At 31.1% G+C, this 26522-nt stretch overlaps 1 protein-coding gene across 6 annotated transcripts in view; it reads left to right on the forward strand.

The window, feature by feature from the left end:
• LOC148610728 (serine/threonine-protein kinase BRSK2-like) overlaps positions 1-26090 on the forward strand; it is a 64841-nt gene extending 38751 nt beyond the window's left edge. The window contains exons 7-20 of one of the 6 annotated variants that reach the window (XM_088596010.1): positions 2671-2739; positions 6333-6479; positions 7359-7393; positions 7757-7808; positions 10076-10188; positions 11671-11771; positions 12477-12537; positions 14427-14495; positions 15573-15829; positions 17387-17429; positions 17933-18056; positions 19007-19193; positions 19604-19779; positions 20144-26090. In XM_088596010.1, coding sequence (XP_088452136.1) covers positions 2671-2739; positions 6333-6479; positions 7359-7393; positions 7757-7808; positions 10076-10188; positions 11671-11771; positions 12477-12537; positions 14427-14495; positions 15573-15829; positions 17387-17429; positions 17933-18056; positions 19007-19193; positions 19604-19779; positions 20144-20263 — 1554 coding nt within the window. In that variant the 3' untranslated portion in view covers positions 20264-26090. Of the gene's footprint in view, positions 1-2670; positions 2740-6332; positions 6480-7358; positions 7394-7756; positions 7809-8879; positions 8932-10075; positions 10189-11670; positions 11772-12476; positions 12538-14426; positions 14496-15572; positions 15830-17386; positions 17430-17932; positions 18057-19006; positions 19194-19603; positions 19780-20143 lie in introns of all 6 variants that reach the window. The other 5 variants (XM_088596011.1, XM_088596009.1, XM_088596014.1 and 2 more) reach the window with 5 other exon arrangements.
• Positions 26091-26522: the final 432 nt, after the last annotated feature.

Here is a 26522-nt window from a genome sequence, read left to right on the forward strand (position 1 = left end):
ATGTTCAATAAAAAATAATGGGTGAGGTTGGGGGAGGTTGACGCTGCATAGTAAGTGATAACACAGGATAATTTTCTGGGTCTACTTAGTACGCAGTGATTGAAAACACCTTTGTTTGTGTATAGACTTGTTATATTTTATTTTGAGTGTTCTTTTAGATGTGGTATTTTTTCATTTGCTCTTACTCGTATTTTCTGTTTACATTTGGAGTGATTTATTCAAGCTGAGGTTGGAGATTTTGCCAGGTTGAGGAATTAAAAGACTGTGTTGTGTCCTAATATGATTTTTACTAGCTTTTCCCATAAGGGATGGAGCTATCTGTACCCAAATAATATTTATCTTTATTAATAATGCATCTTTATTTTATTATATCGCTGATGTCTCGACCAAGAGGAATATATGCGAGACTTCCTGTAACATATAATGTGCGTCCGCTTTAAAATTTCAGACTATACCATCCTAGTTGCATACATTACTTTCTTAATATGTCACTTTTGACAGCAAGATTTTGATCCATTCATGTTTTGACAGAGGATCTACATATGTATACACAGGCAAAATTATTTTACATGATTTTCACATGAATTTCACCTGAATTGAGCAGATAAACTTTTTGATAGAGTTCACTTGAAACTCAGGCATATTGTTCACATGAAAATCGTGTTAAGTAAATTTCTCATGAAATTCACTTTAATTTCATGTGTAGTTCACATGAATTTTGTATGAAGCTCGATTAACATGAATTCCATGTAAAAAATATTTGCCTGTGTATAGGACGTCCCTGATGCTCCATCCCTATGACCATTTTAGTATAAAATGTAGGTAACAGGACGTAATATATATGTTAAATTCATTATACAGCCTTACATTCCTATACAGTTTTTTTCAGTTTAAACTTTTAACAAGATAAACACACTATTCCCTTACTAAACTCAGGAAAAAAATGAATTTAAGCTCCATGAGGACAGAAGTTTTAGTTTTCATTCAAACATGAAACACATGGGATGGCTTCATTACATACGTACAGACAGAAATCAATATCTGAGTTAGGATATACAGATCCTACTATCGATGTTACCCAATTTACATATAGATAATACTGTTAGGTTTGATGAGACAAACAGGAGATATTGAGTCATTGAATGGTTGTGTCCCCTCTATTGACCTTGGTTTTAATTGATAGGAATCATGTATCTATTAATATGTGATATCAATGAATACCAGAGCATCAGAACAGAAGAATAATTTGAATGTCAGAGAACAATTATTGTAAACTGAAACAATTTTTGCATTTATTTGTAATTTGTTTGAAATATTATCTTATTTTGAAAAAATCAACTATAAATAGAAAATTCATTGAGTACGGTGTATTTAATTTCATGTTCTGCTAAAGGGGATAGGGTCCTATAGGAGGTGGGGGGAAAGGCAGTTGGCAGGTGAAATGAATTGATTGGTAATAGGAATTTCCAAGTTTGACTTCAGAAGTTGCGATCATCTCCAATAAACAGGAAAATGATGAAATGAAATTAATTCCTGTTGTTTTGAATAATTTTGTATTGTCATTTTAGTTTCTGCACACATTACCATCTTTTGAAATTTATTTGTTTGTGTGTATTGTAGATTTATGAATGTGCATGTGTAGTGGATAGATTTCCTTAGATTTATGTTGAAATTAAATAGAAATTTTACTCTATGTTGTGTATTTTTTGTAATGTTTTAAAAAAAGAAAAAAAATATTAAAATTTCATAACCCCCACCTGAAATTAGTTGCTAGGGTAGTAAACATAGTGAAGAAAAAAGATCTCATGCCATTTTGCAATTTTTTTGTCTTAATTTTGTTTTTGAAATTTAAGAGCAATTTAATCAGCAAAAGACATTTGAGCAAAAAATATAAGAACAATCATCCTGGTGATGTTGTTGTCTCTTTGACATATTCACCATTAAGCAAAAATAAAAAATTAACATAGGCCATTCTAGTGCTGGATGTACCCTGAATGAAAATCCTAGAGATTCTGTTCATTCTCTTTGGCTGTTCATCTGTGAGGTGCATCAATATTCATATTCCAAATTTTTATTTAAGTCATGGATTGTAACTGACAAACTCCATTTTCATACTTTAAAAAAAATATTTTGTGAATTTACATAAAATATCATCAGAAATTAGTTTGGTTAAGGTTTATAATCAAATGATTTTACATGTATTTTTTATTTTTGCTCAAATGTCCTGTGCCTTTTGAGGCAAGTAAGGTCAATATGTACTTTGTTACAGTGATGTCATGGACTAATGTTTCTCAATCTGTAATTCAAAGGATATCAAACAATACAAGTGTAATACTGTGTTTAGGTTTCTTTTCTTACTCTGACAAGTAGAATTGTAAGGATTGTTTCAATTTTTTGGAAAGCTCATGGTTGCTCACAATAATTGCATAATGGGTGATAATGCATAAACAGCCCTAAATTTGATTATTCTGTAAAACTTGATGGAAAATTGTAAACAATCCATAATCAGATCTTTTATACACCCATGTAAACAAACATTTATTTATGTTTAAAAACACATCTATAATCTTCATAGTCAGGTTCTTCTTAAAAAAAGTTTTAAATTGACACAATTTTGTAATTATATGCAAAAAAAATATGATGATGAAATGCTATGTCTTTATGTTGTAGGGAGAGAAATATGATGGGCGAAGAGCTGATGTATGGAGCTGTGGAGTGATTCTTTATGCACTTTTAGTTGTATGTATAATTAGTTGGCAGATTTTCTCCTTGTTATTTACATGATGTATAATTGGCAGTGTATGATGTTAAAGCATATTGAAGGAGATGGAGAAATATTCTGTTGAATAAGAAATATTCAGTGGCTAAAGCTTGTAGCAAACAATTTTTAGGGAATTTGAAGGGGGTAATGTGTGCTAAATTTTCCCAGGTTAGATAGTCCTGAAATAATGGTCAGAACAAAAATATCAGTATCCTGCCAAGTCTATATGGTGTGTAATACAGGTACTTTCTGTCAAGCCCTTCAAAATTAATGTTCTTTTTGGGTTTTTGGTTCATCATAGGAACTTCACTACTATTTCTGAACACTAGTACACTAACAAAAATATAGTCCAAATGTAATTCCTTTTATATCCTTCAAATACCTCTTTTAGTATCAGTATATATGTTTCTGGTAGTTGTTCATCTCAATAATTTATTATTTATGTAAATAAAATTAAGATCTTGTCTTCAAATCAACTGAAGATTTGGTAGACTCTGTTTTTGCCTTGAAAGATATTTAGTAATAACTTTGCATTTAGGAAATTAAGTTGCAGTTATGTATCCAGAAGCATTAAATGTGTTAAGCATGTTCCAATTAACACATTAATCAGTCAGAATCTCCATTTTATCATTAATATTTTACTATTGATAAACAGGAAGTGAAAAGCAGTGATTTTAACCAAGTAAAATTGGTGGGAAAATTCAAATTTATAAAAAGTGTCTAGTTTTGGAAAATCTTCATCAAGGAAATTTTTTTTAACTGAAATTGGTTTTAATTTAGTACAATTGTAGGATAAATAGTCTGCTAATAAAGTTTTTGAATGTAAATGCAAATTAACTTAATTGACAGGTTTGAAAATTTGGGAAAAAAGTGAAAAAAAAAGTTGGATACTATTTAACTATTGATTACAGTTTATACTTCAGAAATCAGAAGTATTGATCAACATTCAATTTATATGTATTGGAAAAAAAATCCTAAATAATATGAAAAATGCAAAAGTGTAATCCCAGTTTCATTTTGTATCATTCAATCTTTAAAATTTTATTCATGCTACGTTTTTCACTGGAATCAAAAATCGCCAGTGTTAACAGCACTTTGATTACCTGCCAACGGTAAAGGCAGGTCTAGTAGGCTTCTGACTCCATTTGTCTGTCCATTATACTGAGGGGTACTGCTTTGTCTGTCCATTATACTGAGGGGTACTGCTTTGTCTGTCCATTATACTGAGGGGTACTACTTTGTCTGTCCATTATGCTGAGGGGTACTGCTTTGTCTGTCCATTATACTGAGGGGTACTGCTTTGTCTGTCCATTATACTGAGGGGTACTACTTTGTCTGTCCATTATGCTGAGGGGTACTGCATTGTCTGTCCATTATACTGAGGGGTACTGCTTTGTCTGTCCATTATGCTGAGGGGTACTGCTTTGTCTGTCCATTATGCTGAGGGGTACTGCTTTGTCTGTCCATTATGCTGAGGGGTACTGCTTTGTGTGACTCAAAAAAAGTATTGAACCAATTTTTCCAAACTGCACAGTAATTATATACACATCGAAGATGTGCATCTGATATAATGGAGAAGTTTTATAACTTTTATTCTACATTTTCAGCATGTTGAACTTAGAATGTCGAAACAATTAAATTTGCCAGGATATATAGGAATGGACCTAATTTCAAATCAACTGTCATGCACAAAAATATTCCTGTAAAGGTACTTTCTGTCAAGCCCTTCAAAATTAATGTTCTTTTTGGGTTTATGGTTCATCATAAAAAGTAAAGCCTTTTGCAGTATCTTGAAACAAAATGCATGATTTGATTTAAAATTGAATGAAAATAATAAATGACATTTAGTTTTTAGCAACAACCTTGGCCCTGACATGCAAATGTCATGAATCGTGATAAAGTTACTATACAAAAAACTAAATATCATTTATTTCTCTTAGAAAAATGATATATCACAAATGAAGAATTATTGGAAAATAAAACACTTTGCCTGAGTTTTTACCTCCTGATTTTTATACCATGCTACTAAAAATGATTGCCTACGCTGTATATCATCATTACATCATACTGACTTCAATACTTCCAATATACAAAATAATGTCAGTTTTGACTCTATACTTGCATTAGATAGTGACACCTATCAGATTTGGCTTAAACCTTTCAGATGGCATAATAGACTATGTTTTCAAAATGGAAATTGTCAGTGAAAGTTGTATTTAGTAGGTATATGATTGTTGTAGCCTGAAAGACATCCTCTACGTAACAATAGACAGGTTTAAAGTATACAGCATTCCTACAGCACCCAACATGCCAGGAATTTCATGAGAGTGTTTATTTAGGTGTACATCTGTGCTACTTTATATCTAATACTGTGAAATTGCTATTTTTTGTTGTCCCAGTTTTTAATGTTTTCATGGTTTAGTCAAACCACAAATTAATATTACGGCATCACCAATAGCTAAATCTTTTATTAAAAGACGTGACATAAAAATATCATGTTTTAAATGTTTATATTTATGAAAACAGTATTTTTTATATACATGTAGGTCAGTTGAAAATATTTAATTATAGCAAAAAAGATTTAGAACACGAGGAAGCTTCAGCACAAAACCCTTATGGGTTCTCAAATAAAATTATCAAAAACCAATAAAAAATAAACATGTTCATATTTTCCTAAAGCTGTACTTGCGGGGTACTGGTACACTTGTTAGGAGTAACGTTCCGTAAAAAGGGGTGAAATCAATATGTTCATTGAAGATCGAGATCGGAAGAGTAAAAATCCTAGAATGTGAATTTAATTTACTTTGTGTAAAAAGTTCAATCGAACATGACAGAACATAATGAAGTATTTCTTTGTAATCTCCAAAAGAAGTGGTGTCGTCTCTGCGGATTCCAGTCTTCATACATGTAATAGTTAAATATTTCTGTCATTGTTTATTATTTTCTTCTCGAAATGGTTTAAATTGATACAACTGTAAGTATGTATTCGCTGGCAACCCTTAACTTTCAATATTTTCACTCTCAGTAGTAGAAATCATGTAAAAAGTGCAGAAACCCCACGCATTTCAACCAATCGATCTGTGAATTGAGATTCAATGACGTAGCAAGGTCATGTGACCACATGGCTAATTAAAATTCGTTTGGCTTGGGTCATTGTTGATTTTGAATCAATTTATCTTCAATTAAACGACGTAAGTGACTACAAGGGGCGTTTTTATGATATATATTTGGTGTAATAAATCAAATAAACCAAGCATTGGGAAAATTGTTTTTTTGTGTGATGTCTCCTTTAAGTTTTTATAAGATTGGGAAAAAAAATTTTGGTTACAGTATTACAGTACCTGAACTGATCTGTGCAACTAAAATTGTGATCGGTCATCGATCAATGATCTGTCATTGATTCATCAAACCGATCTATTAAACTGGTGACCACTGAGCAGTCAATATATTTCACGGAATCCGTTGTTTCATTTGTCAATTTTTGTCATATTTACATAATGCAATATATTTAAACATCAATTAATTACTTTTATTTTTCACGATAAATGTAACATTGACTGTGTATTTGTAGGGAGCACTTCCATTCGATGATGACAATCTTAGGCAGCTTTTAGAAAAGGTAAAAAAAGGTGTGTTTCACATTCCACATTTTGTCCCGCCGGACTGTCAGAATTTATTACGAGGGATGATAGAGGTTGATCCAGAGAAAAGATTAACAGTAAGTATGGAAGTACTAAGATTCTGGGTTTTTCTACTTGTTACTCATCTGCAGTAATGATTGAAAAAACTCTTTATCTTTGCAGGAAGTTTTACTAGAATGTGGATGATATTAGGATATTACCTAGCCTATCAATTTGATTAAATTTTAAAAGCTTAAATTTATTAGTACATTTTTTCTATAAGATCAACTCATTGTTGTGTATATCAGGTATTGCTTATTTTTTACGAGTAACGATGGGGAAAATCATAAAAAATAGCAAATTTTCTTAATTTTTTGCCAATCCTTGTGATTCCAAACTTCAGGAAGTAAAAAGATAAGAGCACACCAAAGAAAGAAATCTAAATAGATGTATATAACCCCTCTCCTTTTGTTAATTACTATCAACCCTATCAACAGGGCATCCATGCATATACCAGGCAGTGGGTTGAACATAGCAAATTTTGTTTTCCAAAAAAATTTCATCTATTTCATATCGCAAATGCATCCTTTCTCAAAGCTGAATCTTGTTTTTCTTTAACTGCAATGGTTAAAGGGAAATAAATTTCATAGAAAGCATTGAAATTCATTGAGAAGGGAGATAACTCTTTAATTTTATGCAAAAATTTGTTGCTTTCTTAAGGAACTTAAAATCACTTTCTGAGCCATCCATCGTTGATTTAAAAATTATTTGTACTATTGGACATAAATACGATATAAACATTACATAGGAGCAAAAATAAAGTGGGATAAAATTTACCATGTACCATTCATGTTATAGGAAAGGCCTTGTTTCTACATGTACACCCTCTTAAATGTTCAGGATTATTAGGTATACATTATTAATCCTTAAATTATTATTGTAGTAAATTACTTGAATGATTTCATTTTGTTCTTCAGTTAGAAGATATACATCGGCATCCATGGGTGATAGCGTAAGTAGATTTATATTGTAACAGTATCTTGTTAAATATTTTACAGATTTTAAGTAATTTTTTAATTTAAAATGAAACTACTTTTGTTGGAAAGTACTGAATCCTTAGAAAAAAACAAACACACAATATTATCCTCCTCAATCTGATATTAGCTTCTTTATTTTTCTGTCCTTGAAGTTGAATCCCCCTTTTTGCCGAATTTTCTGTTACTTGTGTGCATTACTTGGGCATAAAAGTACAAATTGTAGTCATAAACCCAACCCATTCCACCCCTTTTTCTGGACATTACTCTTTTCAAGATCAGAACTGCACCCGTCTTAGGCTTAGGACTGTTGATAAAATGTATTTTCTGTATAACCTCAGGATATCATTATTAGACTATCAGGCAGAACTCCCAGTCATTCATATTGTACAGGTAACAATGTTTGGAATGATCAGATTTAGAAGGAAATGGCATGAAATTACATAGGCTATCTAACAGCATGTCCAGGATGGGGTGTTTGATTGTTTCTTTAGTCTTATAATTTACATATTGAAACATTTTAACTAATATTACAGCCCATTCAATGATAATTTTATGGGATAGAGTTGATCTTCTGTTAATATTACAGCCCATACAATCTTCATTTAATTACCTGATTAACATTCTATCAAAGAATGTATTGATTTTTTATTGAACTTTAAATCTCCTCCTCAATTGTCTAGGCAACTACCTAAGGAAGTTGATCAGAGGTGATAGTCATTTAATTAAAATGAGGAGCAACCATATCCCAGAATAACTTATTGTTTTGGCTGTAACAGTATTATTCTACCTAATCTTTTACCATATATAACATGTATAAAGAGTGTGGTACATGTATAACTAAGCAGAAATATGTTCTTGTTCTATCTAACATTAAAAAAATTGTCAAACCCATCTTTATAGGTTCCTGTCAAAATGAAATTGAAAACCAAAAGTTCTTTGTCAGGACTTATCAATTTTTGAATATTATGGGTTGTTGTATAATGGGTATTTCCTCAAATTATAGTGTAGTTTTTTACATGAAAATGATTTCAGGTGAACTCAGTATATTTTTTTTAAATTTAAATGTCATGTTGTTTAAGTAGAAGTCAAGGTAAAAATCTTGCAGGTGGTTATTTACTTGAAAGTTTTTTTCACATAGCTAGTATTTAGATATATAAGGTAAAGAAGCAAGTAGTTTTTAAGCAATAATAAATCTTTACTTTTGGACACTTACTTAGTTTTGACTTTCACATGAAATAATTTGCCATTGTACAAAAACTTTCTTGGGTTATTTGATCTGTAAAGAATTTTGTCCTGATATAGGATTAAATTAAGCAACTAATACCTAAATATCTAAAAAGACTTTAAATCAACAAAAACTGTAGATTGTTGTATGATTTCCAATATTAATATCTTACTAACTTTTGGATTCTCCATTTACTGCATTGTACTTTGTTATGCTGCATGTTATAATCATTGTAGAGATTCTCAAGGCCAGATAGAACTAGAACAACCAGTCACACAAATCGTTCAGGTAAATAATCACACAAATCATACAGGTAAATAGTCCCACAAATAATAAAAATAATGGTCACACAAATTATGTAGGTAAATAGTCACACAAATCATTCAGGTAATAGGCAAACAAAACATGTAGGTAAATAGTCACACAAACTGTTTGGGTGATAGTCACAAATAATGCAGGTAAATAGTCACACATTTAATTATTAAAGGTAATAGTCACACAAATCATGCAGGTTAATAATCACACTAATAATTATACTAATAGGCATACAAATTATGCAGGTAAGTAGTCACACTAATGATTTATTTAATAGTCAGACAAAACATGTAGGTAAATAGTCACACAAACTGTTTGGTTAATAGTCACAAATCATGCAGTTAATAGTCACTATGTAGGTAAGTAGTCACACAAACTGTTTGGGTAATAGTCACAGATAATGCAGGTAAAAGTCAAAAAAGTAATTCATGTAATATTTGGACAAATGATATAAGTGAATAGAGCCATAAAGTGTTCAGGTAAATAGTCAAACAAAAACTTGTAGGTACATGTAAATAGTCACACAATTCATCTAGGTGAATAGTAATACAAATCATTCATGTACATTCCCTGTTCTATTAAAAAGTTATATTAACCACTGAGGTTTATAGTCAAATCCATTGTTCAGAATAAAAGAAATGAGGCAATAATGAAATAAGCACTGCAGAAATCTAATGCATGGAAATTCTGGATAAAATATTGGTTAGGTATGAAAGACAAAATTTGTGGGAAAAATGTAATTCATACACGGTAGTTACGTACTTTAAATATGAAGTTGAATAAAGAAAAATATGAATTTATCAAATTAATGTTACATGAAAGTCACATAAAGCTTTTGTTTTGTTTGGATTTAATATTTATGAAGAATTTTACATGGGATAAAGTTGCTTGTGTACTATATGTAAGTTTTTTGTTTGTCACTTTTCCTCCATTCATTGTTTACCTTAAGGGATTTGGTTCCATTTCAGATTTATGGTAATCATTTCCAAACACCAAAATAGTGGACCAAGTATATATACTATGTGCCTTTATTTGCATCATATTAATGTGTATAATCCTCAATGTTACTCATATATAACTGACTATTTAATTTAATGTACACATTATTATTTTGCAGACTTCCATTATACCAAATGTACAAGATTTAGATCCTGATGTACTATCTACCATGAGTTCTTTACAATGTTTTAAAGATAAAGATAAATTAATTCAGGAATTATTGAATTCCAAGTAAGTAAAAAATGGGTCATTTTTTTTAATTTTCTAAATGGTGTTGAAGTATTTAGTGAACATCTCAGTTTTCATGGATTCTATTTTCACAGTATTTTGGCTGAAAAATAGGACCAGTCTTAAAACAGAAATGTTTGTTGTTAACAACTTTTGAAGTATGCAGTTAATAAAGAAAAACAATTTGAAGTATTATAGAAGGAAATACAGTTGCTGTCTGATATTAACCTCCTGTTTTCAGCACTTTCACATGATAATGAAAATTTCATTGCAAAACCTAAAATGTTAACCTTAACTCCAACAAAATTCACACTATAAAAAAATTGGACTGTAAGAGGAATTTCGTGGTAAAAGTATAGGTACTTCAATGTTGTGAGTAAGAAATGATAGACCTGTATAGCAGGAACACTAATGGAAAGTTTTCAGTTGAAGAAAGAAAAAAGGAAACAAATTTTAAGGCCTTCAATTCCATAAAGTGTTGTTTTAATAAATCCTTAGCCCACAGTTGTCACTGACTAAGGTAAAACCTATCGATGACCTTCTATAATCTTACTAACTGTTACAAATAATTCATAAGGTTATAAATTATCAACCACATTCTGACTCATTGGTCATTCTTTTAATCTGTTTAAATCAGGGTGATTGGTGATGATATTAGACAAAAAGTTCTGAATTTTCACATCAGCAACATTTCAAGCTATTTTTGTGACTGTCCAATAACAAAAGGATAATGAATTGGAAAGAGTGAATAAAGTTCCACACACTTGTTAAATCTAGGTGTTCTAACTCACTGATGATCATATTTTGGTTATTTAAGATAACCAATTAATTATCCTATAATTATATAGATTTCCTTCATTATTCCTTGCTATTTTCAACATAAGTTTCAAATTTTGTGAACGGCAGATTAATATTCATGTTGTGAAGTTTTGGCAGGAAAGAGCCTGAGAGTGAAATTACGGAATTTATTTAACAGTGTGAAATATCAAAATTTTTACATGTGGAACATGGGGTTAATCTTTGCTGTCTACTTAACATATCTTTTTCTATATTTTTTTCTACAGACACACTACAGAGAAAGTTGTATATTCTCTGTTATTCTTTTTCTATATTTTTTCTGCAGACACAATACAGAGAAAGTTGTATATTCTCTGTTATTCTTTTTCTATATTTTTTTCTACAGACACACTACAGAGAAAGTTGTATATTCTCTGTTATTCTTCTTTTTCTACATTTTTTTCTACAGACACAATACAGAGAAAGTTGTATATTCCCTGTTATTCTTTTTATTTCTTTTTTCTACAGACACAATATAGAGAAAGTTGTATATTCTCTGTTATTCTTTTTCTATATTTTTTTCTACAGACACAATACAGAGAAAGTTGTATATTCTCTGTTATTCTTTGTCTATATTTTTTTTCTGCAGACACAATACAGAGAAAGTTGTATATTCTCTGTTATTCTTTTTATTTCTTTTTTCTACAGACACAATACAGAGAAAGTTGTATATTTCCTGTTATTAGATAGAAAACTCAGGAACCCCAGTATTGAAGATGAAATTGATATCAAAACCAGATCTGAATCAGGTAGTTACTAATAACTATTGTTCAATGAAAAGAATAAAATGTGTTTTGGAGATTTGATTGAAAGATGACAGTTACACAAGTGTGAAATAATCAGGGCCCAGCTCCACAAAACTTGAAAAATTACTTAAGTCTGAGAAAATTCTCAGCTGTTTGTGACAATATCAGTTTTAAGGACTTTTATTTGAGTTATCATGGAAGTTGAGAATATTCTCAGAAATAAATATTGTTTATTAACTTTTGTGACACTGTTTACTTTTGATACTTTGTATGTATTATTTTGGTTATTTTATGTTCTTTGTCTTTTCTATGGCCAGAATTTATACTTCTCTTGCCATTAATGGCCACCAAAATGCAAAAAAAACTGGTAATGCTGTAATATTCCAAATCTCCTTTGTTGATTCTGTCTCATGTGGGAAATTTTTAAGTAAAAACTTTGATGTAAAATTATCTATTTAGTATTTTTCACAGTAACTAAAGTACTTTTAACCAAAAACCTCCAAAATCTTAAATTTCGATTTGGGAGATTCTAATTTTTTTTCATTGATTTTGTGGGAGGGTTACCAGGTATGCAATGCAAAAAACCATGTGGATTGGTATATAGTACTACTTCTTCAGCTATGTCTGTACTTTATCAAATTGTCTTCATGAATTAGCTTCATTTAGTTGAAAAATTATTGAAGGCTTTATTTTTTTTTTTTATTTCAGCTGATCCTCCAAGAAAAAGAATAGATGCTGTTCAGTTAAATGGCCAGAATGGTCAACCCAGGTAAGAAGTGGCTATTTATAATGACTTGTTTTCATATGGTTCTGTCCATGCATTTATTTGATTGTAAGATATGGCCTTCAGGAATGCTTGCTTTGTATGTTGAATTAATATGGATGCCAATATTGATTTGTTTTCATCTAATTAAGTAGCTGTCTTTGTAAGAATCGTGCAAAATCTGAAAAATGTGATACATCCCAAAAAGGCTTCATATTTTTATTTTTGTAATTAAGTTGTTTTATGAGTCTATACTATGAAATGTGAAATTATTCATTCAAATCTGCCTGGTCTTAGTGGATAATCAACATTGAAAATCCAGTAGATTCTATTGTATTTGAGCGTCATTTTCAGAGTTATCTCCCTTAATTTTGAACTCTACAGTGCATTCTATATAATTTTGATCTCCTAAGAGCATGGGTTATATGAAAAACCATATGTTAATTTTTGTTTACTATGACATTTCAAACAAAATATCAAAAATAAAAATATATAGACTTTTTACCCATGAATCACATTTTGCATGATCCTTAGCTGGAGTGCTACTTAAAAGATGAAGCTGTAGTTGTGTAAGCTAACTTTATATTTCCATTGAATATTTTAAAATATTGAGATTGAATGGAATGTTGAAGTCTTGTCCTCTGTTTACAGTGAAACCTGACTAAACCAAACCTTTTTGGATTTTAAAATTGGTCTGGTTTACACAGGGGTTCAATTTATCAAGGGTCAAAACTCATTTATATTGATGTAAAGGGACTAAAAATTGTCTGACTTAGAGGGTTTTTTTGGGGTGGTTATTCAGTGTTAGGCATAGACAGGTTTTACTGCAGTAAAAATTGGATCTGAATAGGAACTACTTTAATCGTATTAATTTTCACGGATTCTGTCAAGTAAACATATTTTCTGGTATGAATTTTACGTTTTCAAAAAATGATTAGTGGTATAAAGTGTAAGAAATCAAATTTGTAAGTACTAATTTTTCATGCTTTTCTATCCATCCCCGAAAATAGTGAAAATTAGTACTCCTAGAAAATTAAAACATTTACAGTAACCAATATCCATTATGAAAAATTAAGGCATTCCTTAGATTTTCTCTCCTCATTCTTTTCATCTGAAGTTAATAAGGAATTTGCTGTCAAGCTGATTACAACCTGTTTTCTCCCAAATTAGACGGCAACACTTTGAAGAGTAACTGACAATCAGAGATGTGAAGATTTACCCTCCTTAAAGTAGATAATGATCAAACTAACAAATTAATCTGAACTTTGATCCTTTATATACTGCCTTAAATGACCTTCAGAAGTAAATCACAATTACTGAAGTACCACTCCATATAAAAGTCAGACACAGCCAATGGTAAAGTGATTCATGGTGAAGAAAAACCCACCACACAAACGATTCTTTGTCAGTCTACATATGCTATACTTTCATATAACAACAATTTTTTGCATCGAGATCTGCCCTTTTAAGAAAATAATACATTCATCTCCCACTGAAATCTACCAAATGAAGCCGAATTCATGAATGATAACTCTTCCAAAGTGCAAATTTCATGTACAATCTATATGATTTTTATCTCAAAAGTTCAACAACCAAAAGAAAAACTAAGACTGGTTATGTGATCAGTAACTGTTTCTGAACAAGAAATAAGACTGAAATTGGTGGGTTTTGGAAATGCATGAATCGCCTTCTGTCTGATTTTAAGAAAGACTGATACTTAAGTCTGGTGGTCTTTATTTTACTTAGAATGCACTTAATGTTAATTTTAGTCTTATAAAGCAGGTTGTTGCTGAATATGGGTGGTTGTTAGGACAGGTTTCACTATTCAAGACTTTATGCCTATGTCTGTATTAATCAATGCTATACTAACCATACTAATACACTAATTATTACAGATTATCTTTGGGAAGCATTAGTGAAGGGTCACCTACCGCTTCACGGAGAGCTCTTGCTGTACAGAGAGCGTAAGTACACCATGTACACATCAAGGCTCTAGGAATTTTGATAGCCCATGTCGGTCATTTTATCATCCAATGAAATTGGATGAAGGAATAAACTATTATAAAAAACAAACCTATTTTTTATAGCCGTTTAAAGATAAATTTCGGAATATGTTTTATTTCGACACATACTATGTCTGATACAAAATATCTGAACATGTCAAAAAATAAAAGATGTTGGATGTTCTAACTAGTAAACGAAACATTGTATCTCTCAGACTTTTTCATCACTTCGGAAAACAGTGGAGAAGTTCTGAGTGATGAACATGTTGGTAAATTCAGAAGAATACAAATATATTGTTTCAAATGGTATGTTGATTTCTGTACTAAAAGGATTCAATCTGAGTCACTTCAATTCATTCGTGGATGCAGTGGTACTTGGCAAAAGCACATGTACTGTAATATAATTATGCAATCAACTAATCAGTTACAGGTAAATCACAGTCACAGGTGACTGCACATTGGCTAAAATTGACACACACATGTCAATTAATTACCAATAAACAATTAGGAGACTGGTAAACAGGATGTTTACACTAAAATAAACAGACTGTAATTAATAAGTCTTGTGAAAAATTTTGGTGTTTCTAATTATAGGGGATGATGAATGATGCACTAAGTGTTTAGGCCCAGAGTAAATTTTCCAATTTTTTTTTGTGTTTTTAGACAGATTGCTAAAATAAGGCAAAATTACCTGCTCTTGGTACCTGAGTAATTTTGTGTCTTGTTTCGTTTCATAATATTTGTGATGATAAGACTGACAGTCACTCTTTTTTATAATTGTTCTTTGATATTGTCTTTTCCCTAATATGTAAGTAAGACTTAAATGGTTTGGTGCTCTAGATACCCCTTTCTAAACATTGGAAAGGTAATATTGTGACACTACCATACCATGGTTTTCTCAATCTACTAGTAACTTTTTTGTGCACTCTCTAGAATTTAATGTCAGTGACTTTTCATCATTTATTCCAAATATTTTTGTGAATTCTCTAGAATCAACATTCTTTGAAGACAGAATTAATTATTTCTTTATATTAATAGGAGAAAAGCCAGTCTTTCAGGAAGCACCAGCAGTTCACCAGTGACAAGTCCACAGATGTCTATACGACGGATACCTCCCCATAGTCCTTCTGCAACACCACCTGGATCTCCAAGCAATGTCGCTAACACCCCATGGAAGTCACGACTGCACACCATCAAAAATAGTTTTCTAGGATCTCCACGCTTTCACCGCCGTAAAATGCAAGGTACACTAGCCATGAATGGTAACGTAACAGAAATGGGACATTTTCTTGAAGGTGATCTTTGTTTTAATGCATGGCGGAATGTTTGTGTCCATAGCGGAGATTTGATTTATAAGGAGATATTGTTTTTATGGTGTAAATTTGAAAAGATTAATACGAAAAACAAATTGACAAATAAAAGTAATTTAAGACAAGAGTTTTAATCTTTTTTGAATTAATGTTATGAGTGCCAGTAAAAACAATACCTTCCTTTTTAGTTGCCTAACAAAGTGAGTATAACCTGTAATGGATTCATTGATGTGAAGTAATATACCTTGTTAAATAGGGGGGAGTGTGGGGCTGTAAATTAAATTAAGTCTTCAAGAATTTTTTCCCTATCTTCTGTTCTTTCATTGTTATAGTCATTCATTTTTACAATTGAGAAAAAATGTGTAACGATACATTTCTTGGAACATTGATATGAAATCGGTCAGACAATTTTTGGAGGCATGAATTGGTCGGACAAACGATTCCATGCAGACAAAGTTTAATATTGGTATGAAGAAGTTTTATTTTATTGACAATGTAGTCTCTTTTTTACCAAGAACACTTAACATTATTGATTATCAAACTTGAATTGAACAATGAGTTTAGTTAATGTACTTTTTAACTCCAACCCCTCCACTCTCACCCCCATCCCCCCCAAAAAAAATCCCTAATGTAACTTGTACCATGCTGAAGTTAAGCAAACAATGAATCCATACTTTAACAATATATCTAATGTTTTCTTGAGTTTTATCATTTTTGTATTAAGCACACTAATACAGAGACAATCCTGTATATTCATACTGTTTATAGTGTGTGTATTAACTGCACGGAAAATTCCAGCAAAAATATCAAATATTTATTTTTAACAGTAACACATTTTTTTTTCACTGAGAGATTGAAAAAAAAAACATAACGAAAAACATGAACAATATTTTTTCCAAATAACGTTATTTTTCATGTTGAGAATTCAGATCTACAATAGCTTCCAAGTCTCACTATTGGTTCAAATCTGAAATTTTATTTACAATGTTACAAATGGTATCTTGTGGTTAAAGCTGGCAACAAAAATTTTAAAATTGATTGAACAGAAGCTATGAAAATAAAAAAAAATCATGAAATCTTTACCACTGTGTGGAACTTGTCTAAATTGAATAAACCAGAAATATGTCAACATCTTCTGGAGTCTCCTTATGTTAGTTTTAATGCCTGTTAATCTATCTAAACTAAACATTACATACCTGTTAACCCTAGCACATTAAGGGGAGACTCCCACAAAATGAATGGAAATTTTAGAATCTTCCACATAAAAATGTAAGATTTATGGGAAGTTTTTGGTTAAAGTGATTATATTTTCTGTGAAAAATACTAAATTAATTAATTTTTACATCAACAATTTGCTTTTATGTAAAAATATTTCATATGAGATAATGTTAATATGGAAGAATCTTCCACTTAAACTGTTCTATAGGTATGGAACAAAACTATCATTCCAAGAATGAATTGGGTTTAGACTTTTGACACTGAACATATACTGTCACACTGACATTATATTCTACCTAATTTATGACACTATTTATATTGCAGTGCCTACTGATGATGTCTCATTGACACCAGAGTCTTCTCCAGAGTAAGTCAATGTTCTATTTGATAAAAGTATTAAAGTAGTTGTGAAAAATCATAGGAGCATAGTAGACACTGGTATACCCTAAGAGATGTCTTGTTTGCTCTAAAATGTTTAAAGGATAAAAATAGTCGTCGAAGTCTTATGGTAGACAAATTTTACAACATTCAGGAAATTCCAGTGTTATACCCCCTGCAATGTAGTTACAATGTTGCATCTCAAATGTTAAAATTTATGGGAAGGTTGGGCATCACTGTTGTATGCAGCAAGCAGAAAGATAATTATTACTGGAGGACTCTAAAGGAAGATAATCCAACTTGAGGCTTTAACAAGTAATCTATTTGAAGGGGAATATTCTTTTTGTCAGCTATGATATTCTGTTTGAGCTCCTTCATTTGTATTTCCATATCCCTATTTGATCATATATTTACAATATATGGCCTTGTGATACTTTGTCTTTCTCACAACAAATAAGAATTATGTTACCTGTTTCTTCTTTTCTATTTCAGAATGACAAAGAAGTCATGGTTTGGTGCTCTGATGGGTTCTGACAGAGAGGAGTTCCACTTTCTCACTGGAAATGATAAAACAATAAGTCAGGTCAAGGCTGACCTCATCCATGCATTCCTCTCAGTAAGTATCAGAGGCGTAGCACTGAAATATGGATTGGTACTGTGAGAAAGATGCCTTGCCATTGGGTTCTGGGGGAAGTTGTAAGGTACTCTTTTTTGAAAACTTTTGACAAGATTGTATGACGTTATGGCCTTGAGTATTTTCTGTTATTTCATTTTCCCACAAATTTTTTGTAATAGAGATTTATCTTTATCCATTTTTCAGTATATTAACATACTATATTACAGACTTCAGAATATGTCACGTCATGTTTTTATATATAATCTTTTTTATTCGGATCACTAAATTAGGTATGAAGATGGTCTTTGTTTCATGTGTTCACGTTGAATCATCACACTGCTGACGCTTTGGTATATTTTTGCCAATATTTATTGGATAATAGACTTGAACAAAAATATGCATTGTTTATGTACAATTGATATTTGGCTTGGAAAGTACCTTTTTCTATTTTTATACACCCATGGTATTATGGTATACTGGCGTTTGTCTTTGTGTTGTTCACAGTTAGCTCAGTAACTCATTACCAATTTCACCAGTATTCCTATAATTTGTAAATTGTTTCTTTTTATTGCAGTTACCTCCCTTTTGATTCTTATAAAATTCCAAATGGACAATTTGGAGTTATGAGATTTCCATTCTGCCTTAAGTATGATGCTGTGTCAAACATTCACAATCCAACTTTAGAGCTGTATCCAGCTTTAATGTTGTGTCCATGTTTGCTCCAACTGTTCAAGATTGTGTCAAGCTGTGCTCCATGAAGCATTTCTTATACATTTTCAAGTAATGTTGAATTAAGCTTTACAGCTTTGTGTTATATTCAAAACAAAACAAAAAGAACTGATTTGAAAGAGTGGAATATTGGTGCTTGTACTACCATATTTTATCATGGTTTCTTATATGGTTTTTAGTCCTGCATGTATATTCATTTTTATTCATTTTTTATTCTACAGACAGCTGACTTGAGTCACAGTGTTGTATCCACATCAACATTTAGGGCTGAATACAGACGATCCAGTAATACATCAATGTTTTCCCGTAATGTAAGATTCCAAGTGGACATAACTCCTGCACAAGCTACTGGGGTTAAAACGGGTTCTACTGGTTCTATGTACTGTCTCACTTTCTCCCTTATATCAGGTAAGATCTGAGTTAACAGGGTTCCAGTTCTCTGAAACATGAATTGCTCAGAACTGTTTTTTTTAATGTATTTCAGAAATGACATGTGCAGTTAGGAAATTATAGTTTAATCTTTTCGGTCATCCACACATCGTGTGTTATAGAAAGTCTGCCATATCCCCATTGGACAAGACATCAGCAATTTAACAATACAGTTGGGCATTATAAACATAGTTAAATGTTAGATCCAGCCCTAACAGTCTTGAGATACCCATGATAAAGCCAGTATCAGAAACCAATTGCCTAATATTCTGTATTTATTATGTTTAAATCCTTGATATAAGAAGTTGTTTTCAGATATGTTACTTTTGTGAAAAGAAAACCATGGAAATTATTTATATTATGTTCAAATCACGAACTTGTTCCTTCAGGACCCTCGCGTAGATTTAGAAGAGTATGTGAACACTTACAGAATCTGATGTTGGGACCTCGAGGTGATGCTCTAAACCAGAGAAAAGTATCTACAGATAGTACGTCATCTTATTCATCAGAAACAGGGCTTTCTCCAACACACAGCTGTTCTGTTAGGGAAAATGGTGATGAGGAGGTATAATGGATAGATGAATATTACATGTCAAAATATGTATTATTGGCCTGAGGGATGATGAAGGTGGAGGGTTAATATGGGATGTGATACAGATTTTGACATGTCATGTTCGTTAAATCATATTTTTTAAACATGTTCTGAGCAGTGTTGTGTTATAGGGTAAACAGTATAGGGTTTAAACTATCACCTTTAACGCATTTACATAAAAAAAGACTTTACAAGTATCAGATGTTTGAGAAAAACTCACTTCTGTAATGAGTTATTTTCCACATTTTAATGCATTTGTATGTACAAATATGCGTATAATTATCTGTTCATTGAATGTAAACTCAGTTAATGAGCTGGCTTCTCTCAATCTTTGTAGGTGTTTGAGAAGTTAAGAGTTTCTAAAACTCCGACACCAGTCCGAAGAGAAGTTCCTCGTGTGATAACTAACGGCAAAAAGGTATTACTTGATCATCATTATCGTAAAGATAAAGTATGACAAAGCTTTCTCCAAAATGGCGGAATAGATGGTGTGTGAGACTGGCTGGATGATTTCATGTCAAAACTGCTTTTTCAATTTGTAAATGACAGCGGTATCATATGTTTGCCAGGTGTTTGGTTCTGTTTGATAAAAATCATTAACTTTATACATTGATGTTGTCAATGAACAAACTGTTAATACATGTAGAACAACACAACCTCCTCCATTGTCCCTTTTTTCTGAAAAAAAAAATCATGGAATGTTTTTATATAATATCATTTAGTTGAATATGTTCCTGAATAAATTGTATATAATTAGGTTTTACTTAATATTAGTCTTAAGATTAAATATATCTTCAAAACCTATGCTGCATTTTTGTCTTTGAAATAGACATGTTTTTGGCTCCTTAGTGGGTAGAAAAATAAGAATAACACATATAGGGAGAGCCATTCTCATCATGTTTTCAAAACAAAAGTTACAAAATTTTACCAAGTTTTAATAGTTTTGTATGAAATTCTGTGCTAAAACTAGTCAAATATTTAAGGGCCAATTTTCTATTTTCTGGGCTATTTAAGTGGATTGGTAAGAAGGGAGTTGGAAGTTACTGATAAAAGTTAAACATATGATATACATGATGTACCAAGTTTTATGAGTTTTGTATGAAATTCTGTGTTCAAACATATTCAGAAGGATCAATTTTCTACTTTGGGGACTATCTTAATGGATTGCTAAGAAGTGAGTTTGGAGTTACTGTAAAACTTAAACATATGATATACAAGACACTCAATGTATATAAAAAACTGGTATTTATCTAATAGAACTTTTGTGTTTAAGGGTAAATGTTTTAGGTTCAGTATCATATGTTGCCAGATGATGTCAATAAGTGAAAAAACTAGAATGTATGAGAATTTATCTTGTGTCTGTTACAAATTGCTTTTTCTAGGTGTGTATGTTTTATAGCAAGAGATTGTGGAAAATAGATTTTTGTCAGTTGGAAAGTGTAAAACTTTGTTGAGATATGATTTCCATGTATATCTGAATTTATTCAATGAATCAATGGAAAGGTGGTAGATAAAATAATGTTCTCTGCTATTTTACAATACATTTGTATAAGAACCCATCCATATTATTTTCAAAGGCAAATTATAGAATTAAAGATTCAATTTATGCACTGGAAAAATTTGCATCATATATTGAACCAACATGTGAATTATGAAAACATTTTAAGGGTTGAAGAAATAAGCTGTAAAAACGTGTATAAAAATCATGATGAGCACAATGTATGATGTAAAATTTCATACATATCCAAATAGAGTTTATCATTTTCATTAAATTATGGATTCCAAAATATATTTGAGTGTTTTTTTTTGTGTTCAAAAAACATATTTTCAGATTGGTCCTAAACATGTTTCCATATAATTTTAAATTTATTTAAACATGTTATTTCTATGTGTACCTTTGGCATATTGAGTCATATACTGTCTCTAGTTTTGATTCCTGCTAGGTTGAAGTTTGAAAAACCTGAATAAGACTTAAAAAAGTGGGGAATCTTCTGCACAACAATGTGTTTTACTGCCTGTTTTCCTCAGCTCTTATAGGTTTGATAGTATATTTATAGAAGTTTTGAAATATTAATGTAATCAAAAGATATTGGCAATAATTTTTTCCAAATATTAAACAAGATATTGACTGTAATAGTCATAGAATATCCTTCCTCAAATTCTATGAATTAATATATGATTAATAAGCAAGGGTGCGAAAATTTTGGGTAGTCTTTGACAGCCCATGTCAGACATTTTATCAAATTTCAGCAAACGTTTGTGTCAGTCTTTTACCTGCGTAGATCGAGAATAAACTTTATAAAACCCTATTTGTAGTTATTTAAAGAAAAATATTGGAATTTGTGTTATTCCATCACATCCTCCTGTCTTTTACAAAATATCTGAACATGTGAACAAGTTCGGTTACGACCACACGGGGAAGTTCTGACATGTAAACAAAACATTGTGTCCCTCAGACTTTTTCATTACATCGGCAAACAGCCGAAAACTTCCGAGTAATGAAAAAGATGTTGCTTATTTTAAAAACGAAAATCATGAATTCATTTTGTATATTGATTTGAATGGTTTGTTGACTTCTGTATTAGAAAGATTCAATTGATGAATTAATTATAACAAACTAAGACTGATTTGTAGTTTCAGCACCATGTGCTTTTCGTTTCCACTGAAAGATCGGCAGGAAAACGGATTTGACAATATTTTTTCTTATTTAAATCAAGTAATAAGTGTACGAAAATTCTCTGAGTCACTTCAATTAATTTGTATACGCAATGGTGCTGCACGTGTAGCGTTAATTTAATTTCGCAATTAACCAATCAGTGACAGGTAAAATTGCAGTCACAGGTGGCTGCACATCAGCTAATTGACGTATACCTGTCAAATAATTTCCAATAAACAATTAGGAGACAGGTTGCCAGGATGTTTATAAAGTAATAAAACCATGCTGACTGTAATATTTATAAGGGTTGACATTTTTTTTATGTCTGATATTGGAAAATGGTTGTCGGACATTTGCAAAATTTGTCGGTCAATGACCGGCATTTTTGGCAGTTTCCGGATCCTTGTTACTAAAATGTTTGTTTTAATTTAGTACTATTTGCCTCCTTCAGTAAATTTTTACCATTGAATACAAGAAGGAAGGGAAGAATCAGGAATTCAAATGTCTATTTTTAACAGTAATTTGTATAGCCTCTTACATCTGTATTCTATTCAGTGGATGTTCCATGATCAACCATCATCTGTAAATTTCTCAATGTTAGAAGGATTTTATGAATGTTTTGGTCAAATATATGTCAGATTGAAAGAATGTTATCCATGTAGCTTTTCATTGCTTGTGAATTTTCTTTTTAAGAATTATGGGCTTTTTAAATGCTTATCTGTTTAGAGTTGAGGGCAGGCATACTATGTGCTTTTTGCACAACTGTCTTTTAGTCTGAAATATTTAGAATTGGGATCAATTTAATGTATTTTTCACGGACTTTAACAACAGAATTTCTACCTCTTCCACTTTGAAAAGGGACCAAACACTAAATGACACATGTGTCTGTTTCTTAAGTATTTCTCTGTCTAAAAGTCAGGCAAATTGTTTATAAGGTGTGGCAGATGAAAAAAAAATGCTAAGATTTGATAGCATTATCCAAATATTTGAACTAGATAAATTTTCAGTCTTCTGATGTCATACTTTTTAAGTAAAGGGATTATGTCACTTTTGAATGAAATGCAATGAAATAAATTTGTATGAAAGAGTTGATACTTATATCATATTTGGATAATTTAAATTCATTTGTTTATTATTACATGTGATATTAAAAAATTGTATATAGTGAATTTTTTATTCATGAAATACATGTAATAATTTTGCTAATGGGATTGAAAAAAAACCTACAAATTCAGATTATTGTTGGCATTGTCTGTTAGAAATCAAACTTCAAATCTGTGTACTATAAGTAACAAAATTTTGCCAAACCATGAAAAATTGATATTGATAGACAATGCTATTGAAATTAAAATTCTCCTTTAGTAGTCATTATGATTAATGACTCATCATAGTATTTTGCCTAGTTACATACAGGGAAAGTTGCAACATATTTTTTTAAAAATGATCTTTAAACACATGAAATTGCTAGCAAGCACATCTTTTATATGAATTTCATATGTTCAGGACCATGGAAAAACATATTTAGGACATGAGAATTTCCCCATGAAAAACATTCATAATATTTTGTGGTAAACATGCTTTCCATACTTAATTCATTTATGTAAAGCATGTTTTATTTTTATTTTGACTTAGGTTTTATATGCACAAAAACTGTAACACATCTTTCTGTACTAATTCTAAACATGTTCATTACATTTCAAAACGTATGAAATAATTGTGTTGCGATTTTTCCTGTGTAGGCCAGTCTACATCATGTTTAATTGGAAAACTGCATGAGTGAGTGATGGAGACCTGGAATTCACAAAATATCATTATCATTTAAATTATACAATCATATTCTCTACAGTTGTAAATAATATATCCTCAAATAGTGTTTAAAATGTCATTTACCTAAGGTTTAAGCTGTGTGGTAAAAAAATATATTGCCAATTTAATAATAGATATAAAGGGTGTGTGCACATAGAAATTTATACTTTTCATTTTAAAAATTGTTTTTGGTCATTTCTGGGAATCACCTTTTAGAAGAATATTAAAAGTCATTGGTAGTTTTCACATATACATGTATGTATCTATATTTGAAATATCAAGGAACCAAAAATTCTCCCAGATTGATTTTTTTTAAATACTTGATTTCTTAGTTGAATAAGTTACAAAACAATGCATTTATTTGCCAAAAAAACCCCGTTAAATGAAAGTACTTAAGCTTTAAGCTAGGTCTGCCATGAAAATAATGTATGGGATATAAAAAGAAAATTTTGTCCAGTGAAATCATTGACTACAATTTATATATAAGGGTAAGTTATTTAAGATTGTATAGTGTACTACTACAGTGAAACCTATCTAACACAAACCCTTAAAATACCAAAAATATGTCAACACCAAACCCTTAAATATACCAAAAAAAAATGTCAACACCAAACCCTTAAAATACCAAAAAAAACTGTCTACACCAAACACTTAAAATACCAACAAACATGTCTACACCAAACCCTAAAAAATTACAAAAAATCTGTCTAAACCAAACCCTTAAATTATACCAAAAAACTGTCTACACCAAACCCTTAAAATACCAAAAAAACATGTCTACACCAAACCCTAAAAAATACCAAAAAATCTGTCAACACCAAACCCTTAAAATACCAAAACAACCTGTCTAAACAAATCCCTTAAAATACCAAGCAAATCTGTCTACACCAAACCCCAAAAATACCAAAATATCTGTCTACACCAAACCCTTAAAATACCAAAACAACCTGTCTAAACAAATCCCTTTAAATACAAAAAAATCTTTCTACACCAAACCCTAAAAAATACCAAAAAATCTGTCCAAAGCAAACCCTTAAAATACCAAAAAAAAACCTGTCAAAATCAAACCCTAAAATTATACCAAAAAAAAAAAAACTGTCCACACCAAACCCTTAAAATATACCAAAACAACCTGTCTAAACAAATCCCTTAAAATACCAAAACATCTGTCTACACCAAACCCAAAAAAATACCAAAAATATGTCAACACCAAACCCTTAGAATACCAAAAATCCTGTCTACACCAAACCATAAAAAATACCAAAAGAAATCTGACTAAACCAAACCCTGAAAATGCCAAAAAAACTGTCAAAACCAAACCCTTAAATTATACCAAAAAATACAAAAAATCTGTCTACACCAAACCCTTAAAATACCGAAACAACCTGTCTAAACATATCCCTTGAAATACCAAAACAACCTGTCTACCCCAAACCCTTAAAATACCAAAAAAACTGTCTACACCAAACCCTTTTTGAATCCCTTTGTGTAAAGAAATTTAAACCGAACACCTGACTTAACCAAACACCTGCCTATACCATTATATCACTATATGATGATGTGAATATTGTTGACTTTTTTTTTATGTCAAGGCCAGTTCAATAGTATATTTGTCTACCATGCAGAAAGACGAAAAAACTGATATGGCCATAGAACACTACAAAAGGTGAAATCCAGGTTCCAAATGTCCTTGAACATTATATATACCCATGAAACACTATGATAGGTGAACTCTACAGTATATGTCTGTGATTATTGTGTGACAGTATGGATTGAGATGTAGTCATAATCAATACTAATATTAATAAAATTATCAAAATCAGATGGCTGTTTGTTTCTGTTAAATACTAGTGCCAAGTCCGAAGGCTGTTTCTCTTTTTAGTAGTGCCAGGTCAGAAGACTGTTTGTTTCTGTTTTTAGTAGTGCTATGTCAGAAGGCTGTTTGTTTCTGTTTTTAGTAGTGCTATGTCAGAAGGCTGTTTGTTTCTGTTTTTAGTAGTTCCAGGTCAGAAGGCTGTTTGTTTCTGTTTTTAGTAGTGCCAGGTCAGAAGGCGGTTTGTTTCAGTTTTTAGTAGTTCCAGGTCAGAAGGCTGTTTGTTTCTGTTTTTAGTAGTTCCAGGTCAGAAGGCTGTTTCTTTCTGTTTTTAGTAGTTCCAGGTCAGACGGCTGTTTGTTTCTGTTTTTAGTAGTTCCAGGTTAGAAGGCTGTTTGTTTCTGTTTTTAGTAGTGCTATGTCAGAAGGCTGTTTGTTTCT

Source organism: Perna viridis, chromosome 8 (genome assembly GCF_037379345.1).
Source record: "Perna viridis isolate PV_CMFRI_1.1 ecotype Kerala chromosome 8, ASM3737934v1, whole genome shotgun sequence".
NCBI classification, from domain to species: Eukaryota; Metazoa; Mollusca; class Bivalvia; order Mytilida; family Mytilidae; genus Perna; species Perna viridis.